The sequence below is a fragment of the Lissotriton vulgaris genome, chromosome 3_1 (genome assembly GCF_964263255.1).
Source record: "Lissotriton vulgaris chromosome 3_1, aLisVul1.2, whole genome shotgun sequence".
Classification (NCBI taxonomy): domain Eukaryota; kingdom Metazoa; phylum Chordata; class Amphibia; order Caudata; family Salamandridae; genus Lissotriton; species Lissotriton vulgaris.
In genome coordinates, this window is record NC_141689.1 from 419,353,651 (window position 1) to 419,377,714 (window position 24,064).

The 24,064-nt window shown below is 41.4% G+C and overlaps 1 protein-coding gene across 2 annotated transcripts in view; it reads right to left on the bottom strand.

The window, feature by feature from the left end:
- Positions 1–4,082: 4,082 nt before the first annotated feature.
- Positions 4,083–24,064, bottom strand: part of CDC20B (cell division cycle 20B) — a 374,231-nt gene continuing 354,249 nt past the window's right edge. For both annotated transcript variants that reach the window (XM_086960634.1, XM_086960632.1), the window contains 3 exons: positions 23,110–23,235; positions 11,447–11,564; positions 4,083–4,714 (listed from right to left, as the gene is read on the bottom strand). In XM_086960634.1, the coding sequence (XP_086816760.1) occupies positions 4,611–4,714; positions 11,447–11,564; positions 23,110–23,235 (348 nt within the window). In that variant the 3' untranslated portion in view covers positions 4,083–4,610. The remainder of the gene's footprint in view (positions 4,715–11,446; positions 11,565–23,109; positions 23,236–24,064) is intronic.

A 24,064-nucleotide genomic window follows, 5' to 3' on the forward strand; every position in this document is an offset into this window, starting at 1 on the left:
TTTCCTCGCCTCTATGCTATGCCTCTTTAATGTAGGCCACCCTACTCAATGCTAATCTACTGCATACTACTCCACTGTACACCACTCGACTCTATGCTATTCCAGTCTATGCCACTCCATTTGCCTACACTACACAGTACAGTATTCCACAGTACGCTGTTCCACTGTATGCTACTCCACTTTATGGTAATCCACTCTATGCCACTCCACTCTACGCCACTCCATTGTATGGCACTCTTCTCCACTCTATACACCTCCACTCTAAGAGTCTACCATACTTCATGGCACTCTACAACATTCAACGCCACTATATCCCCAAACACTCTACTGTCCAACTCTATACTCCACTCTATGCCTGTACACTCCAATTTACAACACTGCTGTACACTCCAATTTACAACACTCTATTCCACTATACAACACTTTTCTAGACAGCACAGACATCCACTGAACTGTACGAAACCCCAGTCCAATATATAACAGTTTACTACCTACACTATGCCAGTACACTTCACTCTATGTCGTTCTACAACACATTAGTACTCTCTATAGTACTTTACTCCACACTATGTTACACCACTCCACTCAACTCTATGCCACTGTACAAGACTTTACCTCACAGCTCCACTATTTCACACACTACCGTGCTCTATGCAACTCCACTGTACAACACTCTTCTACACTGTATGCCACTCTCTGACACTTTACTCCTGCCTTACCCCTTCACTCCATTGTACAACACTGTACTATATTGTATGTCACTGTACAACACTCTACCCCAGTCTACTATTTGATACTCTAGACTACTAACCATCACTGTATGGACCTCTTTGTATGCCACTGCACCCCACTTTACTCCACTCAACTCTGACACTGTACTCCACTCCACAACTGTACTGTACACCACTCCACTCTACAAAAATCAACTAGAAGGTGTGCCACTCTACATCCCTTTCCAATATTGTACGACACCACACTATACTTTATTGTACAAAATGGTACTCAAATTTATGGCACTCTACTCAACTGTATGCTACGCTACTTAACACCTCTATAGTCTAAGACACGCCACTCCACTTTATGAAACTCTACACTACCCCGCACCAGAGTACTTTACTCCACTATACTACGCTCAACTATACTTTATCCCATTCTACGGCACTGTACTATACTCTGCTATATGCCACTCCACGATATGCAACTCCACTTTACAACACTGAACCACACTTTATGCCACTCTACTCCACTCTGTGACCATCCACTCTACACCACTGTCCTACACAGTAAGACACTCGACGCCACGCCACTCAACTTCTGTATACGATAGGCTAGTCCACTATAGGACATGGCACTCCACTCTATGACACTCTTTTCCACTGTACTCTACGGCACTCCAATTGATGATACTCTACTCTATGACACTCTACTGCACCCTACTCCACTCTAAAAAACTCAATGACATTCTATGATGCCTTATTTTACTGTTTGTCAAGCCATTCCACTGAACAGCTCACTGTTCCAGTCTTTGTTGCTCAACTCCACTATATGAGACAGCATGCCACCACAATATATAAAATTTTTCTATATGTAAAATATGCCACTACACTCTACTCCACTTGATTCCAATCTACAATACTCCAGTCTATGGCAATAGACTTTACAACAATCTCTTCCACTGTACTGTTCAACACTCTCCTTAACTCTCCACTTGTGACACTGGACTGTACGATTTGAAGTACATTTTTACAAAACATTTTGAAAAAAACATTGAAATTCAATTGAAAAAAACAAAGGTTAAACCTTAGTTATAGTTCCCTATGCAAAACACATAGAAACTACACAAATAATTTATTTTAGCTATAACTTTCATTTATAATTTCTCCACTACCTTCAAACTAATATAAGTAGGGGACCTGATTTTACAGTTTTTTTAGCTTCCTTTTAGCTTCCTAACTAGACAGCACACAAAGTTTTTCCATATATATATATATATATATATATATATATATATATAATCTGGACACCTACGTTTAAACTCCAATAGAGTGTTGTCCAAGGGGGCCTCTATCTCACTAACCAGAGGAGTATAATCTTTTTTCCCCCCCCAACCGCTATCATGTAGACAAACACTACTAGCGGCTATTTTGCCTCCAACTATACACTGTTTATTAACGTGAGAGAGTGCATCTATATTCCCGCTGTGTGCTCTCTGTTCTACACTACCGCACTGCATGTTAGTGTTTACCCCCGGTTGCCATGACGACAATCCTGCATGACGCTCACTGGGAGGAGCCCCGGAACTTAAAAATATAAGTAATTCACTTTCTTATCCCTGTTATCATGGGTATTTAGGTCATTAGACGGTATTGTGTCTTTTAACACGATGTCTTACAATTTTTCTTTTCTTGACCTCGCATCATGAACATCTTTAAAATTTCACGAAATTATGCGTGTTGTTTAAAGTATAACCTAAGTGGGTATGTTATTGTTTATTTCTTAATGCTCGAGCAGGATATTGATATTATTTATGCCTACTCTCGTAATAAGGGGCGATATTCAGGTGGTTTATACAAGCCTAACATGGCCTCCTGTTTTACGCAAGTCTAAATGCATGCCATGGATCAAATACAACTAGTCCCTCGTTGATGTCTAATGTGTAACTAACATAAATAATGTAATGGAACTCGGGGCATATTGTGTGATCAAGCACTCTGTGGAGTGCGAAACGCGTCACGGAGAGATTTATGAAGCAATAAATCTTTTTCTTGGTAACCCTGGAGTTTGCTGAGTGTTCCTTATCCGAGTGCACGAAAGGAACGCCGCTACATTTGCATATATATATATATATATATACATATATACATATATATATATATATATATATATATATATATATATATATATATATATGTATATATATATATATATATATATATATATATATTTACACTTATACATAAGCAATATTAGTTAAATACACATGTGTTTTAAATTGTATAATAAATACAAAAATTCATATTATATATACGATAGATTATATTTACAAATACTCACATTGTGAATAATGCATATGCACAATTATTAAACATAAGTTACATTTATTGTTATAAATACATGAAAAATAATATACATATTATATACAATATGTGTGTGTGTGTATATATATATATTTATCACATAAACGTAACATATTTGTGATCATCTTGCAATACGTTAACTCTAAATATGTATTAAACATTTCAATACAGCGAACATGTACTTCACAGACAATACATTAAAGAAATTTAAAACAGTGGTAATGTTACATTAGTTTTCTATGGCATCTGTTGTTCTGTAAAAATGGAGGAATGTAGAATGATTTAAAACTTATTTGAGAGAGTAGCATTATTCACCTCCCTATATGGGTCAACCATAAACATGCTTTTTTCAACATGTAAACATTTCCAAGACTTTGTACAATGATAAAGGTGTATCTGACTTTCATATTAGTTCTGTTCATTAAGCATTTGCGGGATGGAACAGTTGCTGCATATGTAAATAAGCTTGGTTCAGCATGGCCTGTAGGAACTCTGATGAGTACTAAGTGTTTGTGCTTCCATAATCTTCAATGAACAGTCTGTGCCCACACCCTTGTGCCAATACTTAGCTTGGCTATACCATACCATGCATTCAAATCAGAACTTTGCTGGAATTGCCTGAGGGCACCTCAATTAGCACAGCCCTGGTTTCAGTAGCTGGTGTCCCCCAGATTGCATATTCGGCTCTTGGCACAAACTATGTTCACTTTTTTCTCTTCGGCCACTGCTGAGCTCTGGCTGCTGCTACACACTACTTAATGAATGTCACCTTGAATTTATTCTGACCACAGCTAACCTCATGGAAGGGTTCTTAGATGAAAATTCATTTTTAAGGTGATTAGGAAAAGTCTGTCCTCAGAGTTGGCAATGGCACAATCAGCAACACATCTCAATTTCTCATTGATGGTCCCATATAATTTCTGCCACCAGGTCTGGGTAGATGAGGAAAGACCCTCTTCACTGGTTCTTCTTCCCATGAAACACATTACCTTTGTAGTGTACCTTTGTAGTGGATGGTTCTTTCATTTCAATTTTAGTCTGCATATCTCAAAGCCCTGCCTGCTCTTGCAGATGCTTTGGACTCATCCAGAAATTCTGTGCGGGTCCTTCCTGTTAGTGTGCTCTTCTACTTGAGCACATTTAACATTAAAACTGTTCTTGCATTTTCAACCTCTACAGTAACTTATAGGCCAGCTGTTCACTATGTCATGAGAACCTGATTTGAGGCTACAACTGTCAATATCTTCAGGCATTTATTCAGCTTTTATCATCGGTTGCTTTGTGGTCTTATTCTGCTTTTGGCCAGATCTTAGTTCCATTAATCTTGCTGCTGATTCAGAAGTTGCCTACTTAGGTAGTGGGCGAGTCAGAACTTCTGTGAACACTGGATTTTCTCCATCATTGTCCCCTCCGATGGGCCATGTGTGAGGCAGGGGATTTTTTGGGTAAACCCTCCAGGGATAAAATGAACTTCCTAGGAGTAGTGGTATAAATTGCCACTACACCAACCGATAGATATGAGGAAGTGCGATTTCATTTATGGTATTCCCATACCGAAGCCATTCCATCTGCGGCTGAAGAAAATATCTTCCTCTGATCTGGACTCACGGCTAGATGAAGAACTCTTCCTCTGTGGCCTATACAAATGGAGATATAATGTCAACCTTCGAGATCTCTGCATTCAAAGACATGAACATAACACATTCAAATGGCTAATAAGGACCTGTACGATCATCAAACTTTGCGGTTACTCTGCTATATTTAGAACGGGTCAATTTAATTTTTTAAAAGCTTTTATCCCCACTACTATAACCGAGGGGCTGCGCCCTGTATTTACTACTGTTTACCTAAACATGTTTTAGAATGGTACTCTTGAATTTCCGCAAGTCCAGTTTTGCATTGCAATTACTAATTGGAGGAATACGCGGCAGAAGAATTCTTGCCTTTCAATATATGTTTGTTTATAAGGCTTGGTTTATAGGTCATAGTGTTAAGGGGAACAAAAGTGTTGTCCTTCAATGGGTGAATTGGGAAATAGGTTGAGATTCTGTACATCAGGTGGAGCTCCACATATATGTATTACCCATTTATATATAAACAGTTTGAGAAAAGATAGAGTGATTTTTCCAAAATCACATGATTTTTGATTAATTGCCAAGACTTTGATTAAATCCTAGGTTCCAGTTCTGGACACAGCTACTAGATACTACTTACCATATTCTGCCCCCTCCACGTTACTCTAGTTAGGGCTTTAGATGTATGTAGATGTCTTTATTACATCCCCTTTCCACCTCTATAATATAGAACTGTTGTTTAAATTTTTAAGGACCTCCTCATAGGGTGGCAGCATCCTGGTGCCTTCCCAGTAACAGCGCATGGTCTGTCAGTCTTTCTTGAAATGTGAAGGGCATAGTTAATTGCAACACTCTAGCAAGTTCTGCCCAATGATTTTCTACCCAAGTAGAGTCACATTATTGATAAATGTCGAGGTGATTCACTATTCACAACGAAAGCTGATACAATAACTTAAATATGCCTCACCTGTAACAGTCACTATAGTTTCTTGGGACTATAGATGAAATAAGCCAATAAGCTTACAGAATGGGGTCAAATAATTAAACTGAGCTGCCTTGACCCAATTAACAATAATAAAAAAGGAATGTGGGCCATATTATCAAGAAAGGGTGATACATTATTGCCCTTTTTATCAGCTGGAAACTGACGCTAAAGAGGCGATAATGGGCTTGGTAATATGCCCTTGTGAATTCCCGTAGAAGCCCAGGTTCTGGTGTTAACCTGGGCTTCTAAGGGAATTCACAAGGACATATTATCAAGCCCATTCTCGTTGCTTTAAGGCAGTTTCCCGTCGATAAAAGCGGCGATAATGTATCGCCCTTTCTTGATAATATGGCCCTTGGTTTCCAGTGAAATGGTTGAGGGTGAGGATAAAGCGTGAAGATTCTTCGAAAGGTTATTCCATGCTCTTGCTGCCACCACAGACAAAGCCACATCAACTCAATGTATTGGCTTGCTATTTTGATTTTTGTGTATTTCAGTGCTATAAATCAATTTGCTCTTCTTTTCATTGAGCCTTGATTGCCATCTGAAAGCACATGTACTAATCAGAACCTTCATTCACTATGATGTATCTAACATATTACAGCTGTGTGCTACATTTTTATCTTATTTAATAGATCCTTGTAGATTATGTAAATGGGTGCACATTACCTACCTACAGTATTGCTTAATATAGGGACTAAAATGCTCTGGCACAAACACTGATCCTGGTGGCACTTTGTTCAGATGGGAGAGGTTCCCAGCATGTCAATGCACCCATGTCCTGCATTTCTTATAGCAAGTTTCTGATGCTTTTTGATTTTTAGCAACAACACACACAACTATCATGTGTGTGGACTGAGGGCCCTCCATAGCTAGGAATGCAAAGAGGAGCAGGACTTCTCAGTCTTGAGGGACACACTATGAGCAAACTTCGATTTCTGAGCTCTGTGAACTGAGGTCTGACAGTGGTGGCTGCAACCGATTATAGAGGCAGGACAATTGTTTTTACCCCCTTCGGGAAACATTGTTTCCAATGCGGTGTTAACACCGCACTACCTTTAACACGCTGCCGTTACAACGCAAGTCTTTACTATGACTTGCGCTGGATGGCGCTGGTGGTTAAGGAATATTGTAATTTTATATTCCAACAACTTCCCTACTGTTACGTTGGCTGGTGTTGGAATAGAAAATTAAAATAATCCTCAATCCGCGCCCTCCTACGCAAGTCGTTGCAATGACTTGCGTTGTAATAACCGCGTATTAAAGTACCGCGACCTAAAAGATGGCGTTGTAATGACATTCATCCCCACCTTCCAGGAAGACATATATATATCATGTTTAGACTAGTCTGTTAGTCCCCTGCAGCTGAGTTCATCACTCCATCCAGGTGGAACATAGATGGCACATGCATCATTAACATCTAAATGTGCGGTAGGATGTGTGTGATGCCCATGGCTGTGCAGCTGAGGGCTCAAGTCTAATTTCCTGCACTTCAGTGGCACATGAACGGAGCTATGGAAATTGCATGTCCTCTCCAAAGCATTACTGAGGTAATTTGTAACGGACCAGACTCTAGGGTGCAGTGAACAGGAGACAGAGAGTCCTATTCACTAGTACTATTACAAAACAGATTTCAAAATGCTATTCATAAACCTAAGTGTGGGGAGTATGCCTCTGCTATACCTATATGTGCAGAGATTTCTGCCGGCCTGCGTTTTAATAGTAAATGTTGAAGAAATATAGGGAAGTGGTTGGAAAATGGAGAATGTTTACGAATAAAGTGGACATTTTAAAGGAGGAGTAGGAAGATGTTTAGTCAGTGAGGGGTTTATGGAGGGATGTCAACCCACCCACAAAAGAGTATGCACATAGTAATTTACAAACTGCACTTCTATAGTTGTGTCAGGCAAAAAGGAACCAGGAACAGTACTAAAGTACTCCAGCTCATACTGGAGTAAGACTAGCCCCACACATGGCCAACTACTAGTACTGCAACCTCCTTTTGAAGAAAATATTAAAGAGAGGAACTTAAAATAATGCCCCATAGGAAATACTGTTTAATTAAATTAAAAATGTTAAATAGGAAAAATATAATTAAATAGGGTTCAACATCATTTCAAAGAGTTTTATGTTAAGCACCCACCTCCATTCTTTTCTATGGGAGGGTGTTGCACTTCCAGGTGTTGGCCATGTGTGGTGCTAGACTTATTACTGTTTTTAGTACTAACTTATTAGGTAGGCTCCACCTCTTGTTTGGGTGGGTGGAGACGTATAACGCTTTTGAGCAACTTTACACTCAGATTTAGTGAATAGCCAAAAGTAGTAGTTACTCAAAAGTGTAAGTGTAAATGTATATGTGTAAAATACTCACAAGTGTGATGTACTTTTGTGAATAGCCCCAAGAGGGTGAATATGGAGTGTAGGAACAGGCCTTGCCTGATTCCCGATCTATTCCTCTCTAGAGGTGTAACCTCCAACAGGTTTACAAACAGCTGAGTTATTCCCCAAAGGTGAGCAATAACGTCTATTAATCTTTTATGCCTTAGTCTCATTTCCCGACCCTACATTCCTACCAAAGCTACAAGACAAAAACTGTGGATTGAACTGTCTCCGGGCAATGCTAAAATGGTCATGAACTGAAAAGAACCAATCCCAGAGCTACAACTCTGTCTGCAAATGTGATATAAGTATGGGACAGAAACCACCTGTTTGTTTCAATAACCATGCCCTAAACAAGCGGAGACTGAGAAAGGCCCTTGAGCTCCAGGGTTGGGTTCACCGACTCTCCTGTAACAGTTCTAGGAACTGGAACCTGCAGGGTCTGCATAATGAGTAAAGCTTCGTTGAGCTACCTTGAAGTAAGGAGCCCACTGACTGCTGTATGGGGATGTTGGAGGGGTCCCTGCCTGAAGGAAAGGCTGCCATGAACAGGAAGGGCTCAAGAGACTGTGAAGGGGGATCTGATCTATTGTACACCAAGAAAGCACCTGCAGCTCCAGGTGGTATGGTGAGGCTTTGTGACCATGGTTATTCCTGAAATGAGTGAAGGAATTAAGCTACTCCGCTATGACCTGATCAGTCTATGGACAGCAGCAGAAGATGATCGGAGGTGAGGCAAGTGACTACAAAAGATATATTACCAGAATAAGCACCAGTGTTAGTTTTGTGCTCGAAAACATTCCAACTGTGATTGGCGGTTTCATCATTAAAAGGAGTACACGTTACTGCTTGATACCGGGGCAAATTGTAACCACGTTCAGCAGATTCACCTTAACTGAAAACAAAAATGCGACCTCAGGTGGGAGCTTTATTTATTTAGGTGATGGGTATGAGCTTGGGCCAGAGAAGACTCAACAATGGAGATCTCTCTTCTCTAAACCAATGCAGGTGTGTATGATTCCAACTGGCTTTGGCCTGTGCTGTCCCTTCCCTCGAAAATCCAAGTCACTCACCTTTTCACCACCTCACCATCAGGAGCCCTGGCAGGAGATGGCAGACCGGTGTATAGCAGGCACTGACTATCTTCACAAAGCAAGGTTGTGCCTGGGAGCTCAGTCTCCACCCCAGCCACCAGACAGAAGTGGTGGCTGGTGTATTAAAGGTATAGGGCCTCATTTATGAGAAATGACGCATCGCTGCATGAAAGCAGCGATGCGTCACTTCTCAGTGCGCACTCCTTGTGACATTCCTGATGCGTCATATTTAATGTATGACACATCATGTCGCAAGGAGTTACAGATACGTCAGTATTTCTGACGTATCTGTAAGCGCAAAAGTGACGTATTGCTGGAGTGTGTCACAAAAGTGACGCACTTCCAGCAACGCGTCCTTTCACATGGGGCAAGCCCCATGTGAAAGGGCCTGCGTCAGTCTTACGCCTGCTGTGAGTCAGGCGCAAGATTTTGATACAACGGCGTCCTAAAAGTGACGCAGTGAAATCTCATAGATTTCACTGCGGCACTTCTACGACCCACCTTGCGTCAATATGCCCCCTTGCATACATTATACCCGGCGCAGTTATAATGTGGCGCAGAGGTTTAAAAAGTGACACATCTACCTAGGTGCGTCACTTTGTAAATATGGCGCAACAAGGCGCATTTTTTACGCCACTGGTGCGTCACAAAATGTGCTTTGGGTCCTCGTTGACGACGCAGCAAGGTAGATTGCAACAGGGCACGGTTGGTCCCTATTTGTGGCCTGCAATCCAATGTGGTCTGCCTGAACAATTGGATTTGGCATGGTCTAGTGCAATTAGACAGTCCTGGTTGGTGCTTTATGCCTTTAAGAACTACATTATAGTTTAATATGTAAACATTTATAACTCCGATAACCCTCATGGATTTTTATCGTTTTGGTCTTGGTTTGTTCATAACAATACACTCTATCTTTCTAACTTGGTGTGGAGTCTTTTGTGGTGGTGTCACTGTGTTACAGTTTGAAGTATTGCAAAAATACTTTACAAATTGCTACTTATGTTAAGCCTGACTGCTCTGTGTAAGGCTACTAGAGGATGATAGCAGGTTAGTTTAAGGTGTGTATCTGACTTACCCTGACTAGGATAGTGGTTCCTGCTTGGACAGGCTGCATACCTCTGCCAACCAGAAACTCAATTTCTAACAAGATTAAATATATTCACCCCTTGCTTATGCTAGAATGTTAACCTGTAATTGTCAGTGTTCTTTTTGAACTCACTGTGGTAGAATGGGATTCCGTGTTTGAATGTGCACTTCACATGAACACTCTAGATAATACTAATAAGCTTGGAAGTCGTGTATTTGATACCAGTATGGCCTATTCATGGGGCGTGTTGGAGGCATATAAACATATCCACATAAGCTGGGCATAGTAGAGTGTCAATGCCATTGGAAGATATGAAAGTAACTTGAATTAGCTAACTGGACCTAAGGAAAAGCTGGAATACATGCCGCTGCTATCAAATTCACCATAAGAAGAGCTACTTGTGGCAACTGAATAATTTGGTACACAATACAGCAACATGTTTCCAAGCAGGGTAGATAGTTTGGCTCGCACTGTTGAAAAGAAGATAGAATATACAGTATGAGAATTTGAAGCAATGTCGAAAAACGAGGCTGCCCACAACCTGGGATCCTACAAAATTAAACAGCACATGGGAGAATCTGGATGGCATGTCCTTCCTAGAAACGTAGAAATATAGAGAATATGCCAGATGACCAATGACAAATTGATTAATCTGTGTAATTACGTACTCAGAGAACTAAGCTTGGCAATGTTGAGGGACAAACTAAAAGTATTGGTAGTGGCATTTGATCATGAAATCTGCATGCCAAGAAAGAGTAGGAAAGCATTCAGTAAATAGACCTGAGGTCTTTAATAAATTACTCATGTCAGCAACTCAACACATTTAACACCCTTCTTCCTACTATACTTAAACTTTATTTACTGCACAACCTCTTCTTGTCCCATCTGCTTCACTCAGGAATAGATGTATGAACTGTATTGCATAACACGCTATATTAATGATTAAAAAGTATAAAGCTCAGGCATTCATTCTAGGCTCAGTTAAGGATAAAACAATCTACTTATCTGAGATTTCTTTTCCCAAATGATACTTTAATAATTCTGCCAGTGAGCATTCCTGTAAATTGTAAGGAAATATCTTATTTCAGGTCGTTATGAGATGCTTCATCTTACTATAGCCCAATGTATAGGTATGTATGTTCAGGTTACATCAATCCAGGATTAATAACATATATGTTTTTTGTGACCGGTGTCACTAGGGCAAGGTCAGCTAAACAAGCAGTGCGGGGTACTCCCTGTGCCGTACGTACCATGGATTTCAGTCACTTGCGTTAGTGAAGGATAGTTCCATAGAGTTAGCTGATGTTTTGGTAGCCCATGTCCAGTCACCAGCTCTTTTGTTTCAGGCAACCATAAAAGAGAGCATATCTACAAAAATACACATTTCATTGGTGTTAACATTTATAATTTAAGTATTAAAACACAGTTTCTATTAGAAGTAAATAGGTTACAAATGAGTATATTACAATGTGATTGATTTTTTAATATATCGTTTAAGAATTAGTAAATGCTTTAGATCGAGAACATTATTAGCACATTTGCCTAAACCCTCAGGGCCTTATTTATGAGGACTTGTGACAGTTTTGCGCTTCCGTTGTGTCATATTTTGTGACGTATCGGCGGCGTAAAACATGCCTCCTGGTGCTCACCATTTACAAAGTGACTCATCTAAGCAGATGCGTCACTTTGTAATTCCTTGGGCTACATTATACCTGCGTCAGGTATAAGGTATACAGGGTGGGCGTTCTCACGTAAGTAAGCCTCATAGAAGTGGTGCAGTGAAATCCACGAGATTTCACTGCGCCACTTCTAGGGTGCAAATGCGTCAAAATCTTACGCCTGCTTTACAGCAGGCGTAAGCCTGACGGAGGCCCTTTCACTTGGGGCTTGCTCAATGTGAAAAGACACATTGCTGGAGTTGCATCACTTTTGTGACACACTCCAGCAATGCGTTACTTTTGCACCTACAGATACGTCAGAAATACTGATGTATCTGTAACTCCTTGCGACATGATGCGTCATACTGTAAATATGACGCATCATTGGTGTCACAAGGAGGGCGCACTAAGAAGTGACGCATCTCTGCTTTCAGGAAGCGATGCTTCACTTCTCAAAATGAGGCCCCCAATGTTGAGCTTCAGAGTCTTTTTTGCAAGTAAAGGGATTGTATCTATGTTGAGAGTAGCTGCATAGCCGGCTGATGTTGTCTTGGTTTCCTATCCCATGTCTTTCTTTTCATTTTTGCTAAGCATCATGAAAACAAATGTGTAAATTAATATACATAGTACCGGAGTAAGCAATGATTCATGCAAATGCCAGGAAATAATACAATGCACAAGAAATAATATAATACAATGAAAAAGAAACAAAAACAAGTAAAATAAAATATATCTACAGTTAACATATTAATTCAAAGAATGAAGGCTACAGCAAATTTTGTAAAAAAACAGCAATAGTCAGGAGTGAAGAGGGAAATAGTGGTTCCTAAAAAAGTATGTTTGAAGGGTTAACCTCAGTGGAACTTGGGATGCTTGAATCAAACACATTTTCTACACCGCAATGCTTTGGAAGAAGCAGAGACCGTTGAAAGCATGAGTTTGGTCATTACTTCTGTAAGAGTGACATGACAATGGCATGTGAGGGAGAGTACATCACCCTATCGTCCCTCCCTCCTTTTCCTTCATTACATATGAGAGACTCCTGCTTCATTACACCCATAATACGCTATTTCCTATAATAAAAATCCCCTCCCCCTCCATGCCTCCTGTTTTTAGGTTTCGCCTAGGCAGCGCTTACGCTGCTCTTCGAGACATGCTGTATCTTCAAGACATACTGTATCTAGGATATGGGCTTGAAAGCACAACCATCCTTTTTATTGGTTCCTCTTGCTGTCCATTAGAAATGCTGGCTTTTCATTGATGAATACAGTTGGTAGTCCCTTCTTTTGTAATTCTGTAGACTCCCATGAGGACTGCCCCTCTTACATGTGTTTTTACTGTCAGGTTATTTATACATAGAGAGAACTCTTTTTTTTAGTTTGCCTGCCTCTTTGCTCATTAACTGTTCTGTTTATTTGTGCAAGTAAACTTCGGTCACTTCCTTTGCTTGCAGTCCTTTAGTTTCCCTGTTCCTCCTTCTACCCCTCCCACAACACTGCTCCCAGGCCCCCACCACCCCTCTGAGGCCATTGCTGTTTTGCTCATTGTTTTTTGTTTGGTTAATTTATGCATAATTTGCTGTGCTTAATCTCCTTTTGCCATTTACCTCCACCACTTACACAACTCCGCTTCCCCGCCCCGAAATCGCTGCAGTTAATTCTTATGTCATTTTACATTAGTCTCTTTCATTTATGTAGCGCGCCTATCAATGTGCTCGAGGAAATTAAACAATGGGCTCATCATTACAGGATGTTGAGCCGACAGCAGACTCGAACATGGAGCCCCAGCTCCCCAGTCGTCAGCCATCACCGCTGCACCATATCCTTTCCCTAGCCATGTTGCAGGGAGCAGTACAATTTGAGGCTAAAAGATGTCCCAAGTGACATCTAGTTACAGTCTATGTTGCTGCTCTCTCACAACACTGCTTGTTTTTCTTCTGGCAACTCAAGAATGCTGGCAATTCTTTTATGAGGAATATTTACATCTTCGACACACTTAGGATCTTGTGGGATCTGTGAGAGTCAGGGAGTCTCTCCTGCCATCTCACCAGGAAAGGGCACCAGAAACTACTACTGGGCACCACAAGATGGTACACGAGCTTGGAGAGTGCAGGTGACTGTTTAGCACATTAGTTTAAGGATCCCCTCTGAAAAGAAGAGGCACATGTATGTATGTATGTTCTTATATAGCGCTCGACTTACCCTAGGGTATCTCGGCACTTGCATTGGGAACCCGTCCTGGCTTTTCCCTGTGAGATAACCTGTACTGGAAATCCCCAAGGTGAAAGCCAGGCATCCCGTCGCGGTGGCCATTGTGGAGATTAAGCAAGCTTATTGCCCAGAGCTGCATAGTGTGAACTCGTGCTTAGAGTGGGCACCGAAGCGAGAATTATCGAGTCCGTGGACAATTGGGCTCAAGACCCTGCCGCGTCGGGAATCGAACCCTGGTCCCGGGTCTGACCTCTGCTTCAGGGTATGCCTCCTCTAACCAGTGAGCCACACTTCTCCACCTTGAACAATGGCCACACAGTTCCAGTTGTGGCTTGTTTATTTGCTCTTTCTCACTTTTCCAGAGTGACTGGATATATAGGTCCTCACTAATGCCTTTTGGCAGAATCATGTTGACCTTATGAATAGGGTATATCTCTTGAAGCCCTACCCTTCTTGTATTTAACCATGTCGCTGTGACCACCTAATAAACTTTCAGTGGACTCAGCCATACATTTTTATATCAAATTTTTTTGCACTTTTCTGTACTCTGCCCCTCATTCACCTACACTTTTACGCTCATCTTCTGAGAAACACCTCTGCTCCTTCCCTCAGAGAGTCATAGCCCACACTATGGTGTGAGGAGGGAACCCATGTGATGAAGCATGTCACCTAACGGTGAGTGAGGGTTCTTGTCCTGAGGGAACAATCTCCCCCCTATATCCTTAAATACCACTTGTTCTTCATTATCTTTCCTCTCTGTCCTTCACTCACACATAGCCCGACGTAGTTCTATGTGATTTATATATGGATATTTACATTTAACGCATGCAGTTATGTTCATGAACATAATTGGCATAATCATTATGGCTAATGAAGCACGGGCTCTGTTAATGTTGAACTCGTTTATTATTAAAAATAAAAATTTCAACGAACAAGAAAAATATAAATAATTACAAATGGCAATAGCGCTATGAAATATGATCACTACACTGCAAATAAAAAACAAAAGTAAAATCATTGTCATTTTCAACGCCAACAGCTCTAACTTTCAACAAATGAAAGACCGATTGCATTGCTAGGTCTCATCAGTTGCACACAATGTTCGTGATGTCAGTGCTTTGCTGATGGACTCCAGAAGATTATTGGATTTGGGAGAAAGAAATGAAAGAAGTTTCAAGGTTAGGGGAGAGAAGTTAGCCTAAGGTCAACTTCAAATCTGGGGAACTAGGTTTGACAATGACGCTGAACATTCTGTGATTCTGGGCAAATCACTTAATCTCCCCGTGCCTAACAAAAATGAATGTATCCTCATGTAATTCAACTGGTGCTATGTAAAGAGCTCTGATACCCAATACGGGTCAAGTTCGCTGTATATAAAACTCCATAAAAAAAAGGTTACCTTGCTAGCGGACTGAGAGGGGAGTCACAGAGGGCCATAAAAAGGATCTTGGTCACCTGCAAGGCAGTGGCAGTACATAGCAATGCTGAGCATCATGACAGAGACAGGCAGCTCTGTGGAGGCTGGAGCACTGCTTCTGTGTCACGGGCTAGTGCGGTAGCCTGTAGAGTAGGGTAGTGCGATGCCTAGGGCAGCAGGTAGGATTATGGCGATTTTACCCCTGTTTTTGGAGGGATTTTATTTATTAATCATGTCTGGTTATGTATGATTGGCTGGGTAGCAGGGAGCTGGCAGTCAAGGATAGGCCAATTTGTTACTTACCTTTTACTATTTTACAGGTTTTTAGATGACAGTCTGTCGGGGGAACGGCAAGCGAAGAGTAATAATGTCATTTACTCCTCATCTTCTGAAGATAATTGTCCTTTTCCAGCAAAGCAGCCTGGGAGGAGAGAGCAGACTTTTGATACAAGTAATAATAATCTACCTCCCGTGTCACAGGCTGACGTTCAGGACATGATTGAGGAGGCACTGTCTAGGGCTTTGGCTTCAGCCAAGAGGAACGAAGTTCCAGCCATTCTAAAAAGAGGGAAGAATGGTATGCCTCCTCATCTGAATCGGGGAGCATTCAACATCTTCAGGGAAATACGTCAGATGCAAGGAGATGTGGATTCCCTTTCTCATGCGCAGCAGAATCTGGGTTTCCCATTTCTGAGCAGGAAACAAAGGAGATTCACCTTTTCCACAGTATGTTCCTGAAATATGGTGATGCCTTTTATTGGACCTACTAAAGACATGGAAATGGGGGAATGGAAGGAGGTGAGTAAGGTTAATGTGCCTCGTTTTCTACAAAAGCTGTATTTACTGAAAGGGGGTGATGTGTTACCCATTCAGTTAAGGTGGATGCGATTCTGGCCCCTTATTAGGAAAGACAACCATTACTCCGGAGGAGTGTTTTCCTTCTGAACCGCTAGATAAAAAGGTGGACGCTGGATCTAGCTTTAAAAACCAGCATTTATGCAGCATACATGGCACAATCGTTAGTTGAAGCCTTTGATGGGTAGGCTTTGGCTATTCAGGAAGACCTTAAGTATTCAGATTAAGTTGCTGGTATGGATCCCCAAACAAGGCAGTTAGCAAATATTTCCTCTGATGTAGTCAAGGCTTTGGCAATGTCAACAGGGCCGGACTGGCCATAGCGGGCAACCCGCAATCCCCCAGTGTGCCGCACGGGTGGGGGCCGGTTTTGGGCCCCTGGGGGCTGTTTTTGTTACAGGGCCATTTTTGCAGCATAGCTGCAAAATCGGCCCTGTACCAAAATTGGCTGAAAACCGGCTTCTTATAAGAGCTTGGCAGCACCTCCAACACCCCCCGAGTGGGGAAGGTGGTGGGGGGGCGGCCGAGCACTTTGCCAGGGCCAGTTGTGGCTCCCAGCCCGGCCCTGAATGTCAACCATAGCAATGGTGATTTTCAGGTATAACCTTTAGATGAGGGAATGGAGAAAAGACATTCTTTCTTGTGGCTGTCACTTTCGTCAGGAGGCTGGGTGAATTGGGGGCCTTGTCATGCAGGTTACCCTTTTGTAACATCTTTCAAGATAGGGTGGTATTGGTTACGGTTCCTTCCTTTGTGCCAATGGTTGATTCTGCTTTCCATAGGGGGCAAGAAGTGATTTTACCAGCATTTTATCTATCTCCTTCTTCTGAAGAAGAAGCAAGGTTACATTTGTTGAGTATAATATGGGCCTCGCTGATGTTTCATGAGAGGCTTCAGGCTTTTAGGAAAGTTGAATCCTTGTTTGTAAATTTTGAGTAAGATAGAAAGGGTGAAAAGTCGGCCTAGGCCACTTTGACTATGTGGATTGAAACCTTCATTGGTAAGTCTTAAAGGTGGAGGGTAAGACTCCCCCTTTGGAGGTCCAGGGCAGATCAGATTGTAGCATGGCTTCTACGACTGCAGAATTGCAGGGTGCATCCCTTCAAGACATTTGTAGGGCAGCTACATGGTTGGATTCCTCTACCTCTGTAAAGCACTATAGGTTGGGGAAAAGGACAAAAATGATTATGTTTTAGTTATAAGATTCTGTCCTCAATGAAGGAATAGAGGTGGAAAAATCCAATTTCAAATAAATTGTGTGATTTTGCATATATGTCAATGTCAATTGTGTCTCATTTCTGAGCGTGTTCATCTCTTATGTAATGAAGGGAAGCGAGGGAGGGACAATAGGGAGATGCTTACATTTCCTACTGGTAATGCATTAAACTGAGTCCTACTCCCCCTCTGGAGGGAGGGAATGGATTTTTACTATAGGAAATAGTGTATGATTAGTCTGATGAGGCAGCAGAGCCTCATTTGTAATGAATGAAAGCTAGGGAGTAAAACTCAGCATAATGCCATTGCTGGTAAGTAATGTAAGCATTCGATCCTACCTTTGGTGGAATTACATTTGCTTGTACACGTGTATCAACCATGGCTATGAAAATCAATCCAACACCTCTGGCCAGGTTTATTGAAGGATTCAGTAGCTATCACGCAAAGTAACACAAGGGTAGCGCAATACTTAAGACAAATTTACCAAGACACGCAAAAGCACCTTGAATGGCCCTGCATGGCTTGGTAAATCTTGAATAACTCAAGACTGAACAAGTCGCTGCCTTGTGCTACTTAGAACAGAGAAGGCTTACATAGGTGGAGAGTGGTTGTTCCCCCGCATTCACCCATGTATATTGGCACATTCCCGGATTTACCAAGACAATTAAGCCTGGGAATGCGTCATAACTGTATGCCCTCCCGATAGAGGCGTAATGAGGAGAAATATATTTTTCATTGCTTTTTTTCTTTCTATGTGGGCTGGAGAAAGAAAGAAGAAAATGCCTCTAAGGATTGTTTTTGTGCAGGAGGGTCTCCCTTTTTGCACAAAAACAATTCTCTCAGCAAGGCAGGCACCCTTGCACTGTGGTGCAAGAGTACCTGTATTGGCACAGAGAAGGATCAGGAATGCACCATATGTTAGTAAATATGGCGCATTCATGCTCTCTCCAATTGATACAGAACAGCAAGCTGTCTTTCTGCGTTGTGCTGCATCAAATATTGATAAATCTTGCCCCTCATCTCCATTTTTGAAAGAATTTACTTTGGCTGCTTGTTCTAAATCCTTAAATAATTGGTAAAAATTGCATTATCAATAAACACAGAGAAATGATGACAGTGGTAATAACAGAAAATGTTAGCAAATCGGTGAAGTCCAGGGTGAATATGTGTAACAAAACGTACAGTGTGCTTGAATGAATCAACACTATGCCACCTCTATAGTGTGAATTAGTATGTAAAGCAACTTTACACGTATACAAATAACAAAAGGATCCAGAGCACCACACAGGTACAGTAATTCTGGTCTGCCTATGTTGCAGGTCCAACTTTAATTTTCAAGCGTTCAGATCCAAAATTTGTTGACTCGCAGGTCATTCATTGAAATTACAGCAGCCGACACATGTTTTCTCCTATTGACAACTTTTTCAAGGCTCATCACTCTTTCTGTCGAAGAAGTCAGACAAAATCCTACTCTCATATGTGGAGAGGTTTGATAATGTACATTGTCCTGGAGCCCCAAAGACAGAAATATACACACAATTTTGTCTGACTTCAGAAAGAGTGAAGAGCCTTAAAAAAGTAGTCAATACTACAAAACGTGTAATTTAATTTAACCTAAAATAGTATGTATTATTTAATTTATTATTTGATTGCAGAATATGTACTAACTATATATTATTGAATATGTTATAACAAAAAACATATTTTAACTATTTTAAATAATGTAATTTATATTTATTTAATTTAACCTTATTTCCCATGCGTTTTTTCTAACTCCCTTCTTTACAACTATTGGTGCAGGGCTTTGGCTTCTGTTGAAGAAAATATAGTTTGTTTTTGATAGCAGACTAGCAGGGTAGAAATGTTGAGCAGTGGAATCTAAGGGCGGGTGAAAAGTAAGGATACCCATGTCAGGGTACTTTCATGACACAACAATGGTCTCAATTCACATTCCATGTGAACAGAAGTCTAAGAGGATCTCCTACAATTACAGATCAGAATGATATGCCTGCAGAAGACACATATATCATATAGAAGTAGGGGTATTTCATCAGATTGGATATCAGGTAGCAATGAACAGAACTCAAAATGTATCAGTCAGAGAGGTTGCTATACTATGCATAAAACAGATAGGCAAAAGGGGCCAAAGGGTAATTGCTTGTATATCCATACTAATATAATAAAGAGAGAGCCCAAACTTTTGAGGCGGGTAATCTCAGGAACCACAGCACCAATCACAAAACCCAATACAGTGTTGGAAAGGGCAGTTGCAGCAGAAGGACATAGGCTATGCAGATGCCCACCATATACATTTAAAAGGTAAAAGAACCGTGCCAGCAAAGTAGTCCCTTGTGGGTGTGTCAGCGTTGTGCTGTGGGCGTGTGCTGGGGGCTCGACAAACACTGGGGGCATGTGGTACGTTCCGCCCTTCATGCCATGTCTCATATTGTGTGCTAATCCCACCCTGCTCCCTTAAAATACCCCAACACCCTTAAACACTAACCCATCTTAACCCTATAAATATACCCTGTACCCCAAAACCCAAACCCAAACCTGTCCCTAAACCCTAAAAATACCCCTGTACCCCAAAACCCAAACCTAGCCCTGAACCCTATAAATACCCCTGTACCTCAAAACCCAAACCCAAACCTACCCCTGAACCCTAAAAATACCCCTGTACCCCAAAACCCAAACCTACCCCTGAACCCTAAAATACCCCTGTACCCCTGTACCCCAAAACCCAAACCTAGCCCTGAACCCTAAAATAGCCCTAAACCCCAAAACCCAAACCTAGCCCTGAAACCTTAAAAATACCACTGGACCCCAAAACCCAAACCTAGCCCGAACCCTAAAAATAACACTGTACCCCAAAACCCAAACCTACCCCTGAACCCTAAAGTACCCCTGAACCCCAAAACCCAAACCTAGCCCTGAACCCTAAAAATACCCCTGTACCCTAAAACCCAAACCTAGCCCTGAACCCTTAAAATACCCCTGTACCCCAAAACACAAACCTACCCCTGAACCCTAAAAATACCCCTATACCCCAAAACCCAAACCTAGCCCAGAACCCTAAAAATACCCCTGTACCCCAAAACCCATACCTATCCCTAAACCCTAAAACTAACCCTGTACCCCATAACCCAAAACTATATCTGAACCCTTAAAATAACCAAACACCCAAAACCATATACCTCAGTACCCCAAAACATATACCCCTATACCCATACTTACCTTATCCAAACATTAAAAAAACATGCTTTTACCATTCATGCATTTACAACGAATTTCGTTGTAAATGTATGCGTGGTGAAAGCATATAAAATGTAATGCCATGCGTTATAATGGCATTGCGGAGTCATGGTACTTTCGTAATGAAAGTATGCGGAGTGATGGTATGCGGAAAGAAGGTTGCGGAATAATGGGTGTTTACCCTACCCTCCCCTGGTAAGTACATTGGTGGCACGGCGGCCCACATCGCCAGCAACATACTCCTATTTTTTCCCCACCCATTCGAAAAATGCACAGGTCTCTCTCATTGATGGCCAGCACCGACATACACTTTTAGACACACCTCCCGCCACATGTTCTAGAATTGCGAACTTTAGAGCTGGGGAGCTACGTTCGAATCTCGGCATCAGCTCAACATCCTGTGATTCCAGGCAAATCGCTTTGTCTCCCCGTGCCTACTACAAATTAATGTGTTCTTCTGTAATGTAAATTGTGCTCATGCCATGTTGTCGAGTTCGCGCTATATAATATTGCAAGGAAAAATAAAGTAGGGAAACTCGAGTTCACACACTACTGAACGCGAACTCTTAAGTGCATCAGCAGTGCACTGTGAATCGGAGCGTTTCACAGGCCTGTCACAGATAAGAAATGCTATCAAAACGAAATCCTACAAAACAATATACTACTGGCCAGCAGCAATTCATACCCGGACAACGTCGGGACGGGCTGCTAGATAAGTGGCAATTTGTTAGTTTCACAGTCTATATACCAAATATAGATGGTCCAATTAGATTACTACTGCTGCTGTTAGAACTGTAGGCTGGGATAGCCCTGCTGTTTTCTGTGGTGATATTAATGTTCCTAATCCTTGGATAACTCAAGAAAGCACAGTAAAATAGAGGTGAAAGGTTCTAGTAACTTCTTACTATGGTTAAGGTTAGGGTTTGCTTGCTGCGTTGTGGGTGGGCCATGCCTGTGCCAGATGCTAGACTGTCTTTTACAGGTATTGCCCAATATTAGAGTTAGTTTGCTGGAGAATATCTTTTATGGTGTCCATTAGTGTCTATTGCAAATTATGAGTTTTTGCTGTAGATGTTGCTTAGTTTTGAGGTTCACCACTTTATGTTGCGGCCAGGGTATGCAACTGGCAGTGTCCTTGGGCAGGGATGGTTGTGCGAACTTGCATCCTCAATTTCTGTAAGAGTTTTTTGGGGTCAATTTAGGAATTAAAATAAGATTTTGGCCCTGGAGAGGCACACAGTTGTGACTCATTCCCAGGTTTACAGATCCTTGTAAATCTGGGAATGCGTCAAAACCCATGGGTGTTGCATAGGAACACAAACTGCAACACCCATGGAATGCCTCCTTGACTCAGAATAAGGCAACAGTGACTTGGGCTGCGTTGCATTACACCATATCTATGAGGCCATGATAAGCCATGCAAAGTGGCTTTGCGTTGCCACGTAGATATGGGTCTGCACTATGTGCCACCGGAGCATCATAAAAAGTGACGCACCAGTGAAGCAAGGAGTTTGTAAATAAGCCCCCAACTATTCACAACCAATGTTACTTTTTTATTCCCTTTGGCGTTATTTCCCTAATTTTTCATCATTATTTCTATCCCATATTCTCTTTTTTCTGCTTATACCCTCTGATTCTCCCCCAGTAATCTCCCTTGATCACAATATTCCTCTCTAGTTTCTTTCCTTTTACTGCTCTCTCTCACCCTCACTCACTCACAATCTCTCATACTCTTTTCACTTTCTTTCACAGACTTATTCTCTGTTACTTGCGCCCATCCTTTATCAATACACCCCTTTTCACTCTACAACTCCTTTATTCCCGATGTATTCTCTATGTTTTCATGACTCTCTCTCATTATTCCTCTGGCAGTATATTTTCCTATCTATTTGTTCTCTTTCTGAATTTTGTTTTTCCTCTATATTGTTCTTCTCAATTGATAATTCACTCTGGTCACACATAGCTATATAGTTCATGAATGTAGTGGTTTATTGTGTGTGATGTCTTATAGCTTAGTTCTTTTATTAGGTAACGACATTGCAGATGTGTTAATTATTGGGATATTAATATAGTTACAGCTTCTTTAAGTGTCACAGAGACTGGAATCATTTAGCGTTTCTCGTGTGAGACTTTGGGAATATGCTAAACATTTTATTACTTATATTTTTAATACATATCTAAAAATATATAAATATGTCGCTTTTAAAGGCTTCTTGGTTTACATATTTATGGATTTGGAGTGTTTAGGGTGCATAGGACTAGCTGCAGGATAACATATATATCAAGTAATGGTCTCATTGACTTACCTGAGATCTTGTCTCAGTCGAGTGAATGATTGTCCCACTGCTTACGTCCCAGACACGTACAAGTCCATCCTTCATTCCTCCTCCAACGGCAAGTGTGTCAGAAATCCAGGGACACCAGTTCATTGCCTGAATGTTCGGGTTCAAATATTTTATTGTATTTGAGAAAAAAGGGTATACAATCGAAAGTTACAGCAATACAAAATGCATGAAGTGGTATATAGTGCACATGACAACAGAATAAATACCATTTAGGAGTAGTTACAGTTAGGTGTCAAACAAGACGTTTAGGTTAAACCATGAGAAAACATTTAGATCGAATCTATCATATGTTTACCAGAAGGTAAATTGCTGCAGAGTGCCCATTTCTCTGGGACATGCAGATGATTATACAGAATATATTGTGAATGCCAAAACAGCATCGTGACATTTGCAACCTGAATGCAATTGTGAGGAACAATATTGTAATGTGCGACAAAGTATGTATCGCCTGCTAGTTACCGGAAAGGAACAAGAAAGAAAGGTGGTAGGAGGAAGGAGGAGGATGGGAGAAGCAGGAAGGGCAGGAAGTGGTGTGATGGGATGTTGGCTTTGTCTGTGTAATATAAGATCCTTGGGAAGGGACCCACAGGAGTGCTGAGCCGCTTGGCCCTGAGAACTTTGTGGCATATTTACAAAGAAGTGGCGGAGGGCGGTGTTCGCCGCCTTGGCATCATATTTGCACCATATTTACGACTTCCGTGACCTAACACGTGAAATGAGTGTTGCTGTGGGAATTTCACTGCAACACCCATCACTTTTTGACACGGCCATAGACTTACAACGAGGTGCTAATCTGAGGCAGTGTCTAAAGCTAATACCATGATTCAGAAAAGGGGGTGGTGATGAACAGAGTGTCTGAATTAAGCAGACCACACTTACCCAGTCCAAAGATCAGGGCTTGATCCATCACCGTTTT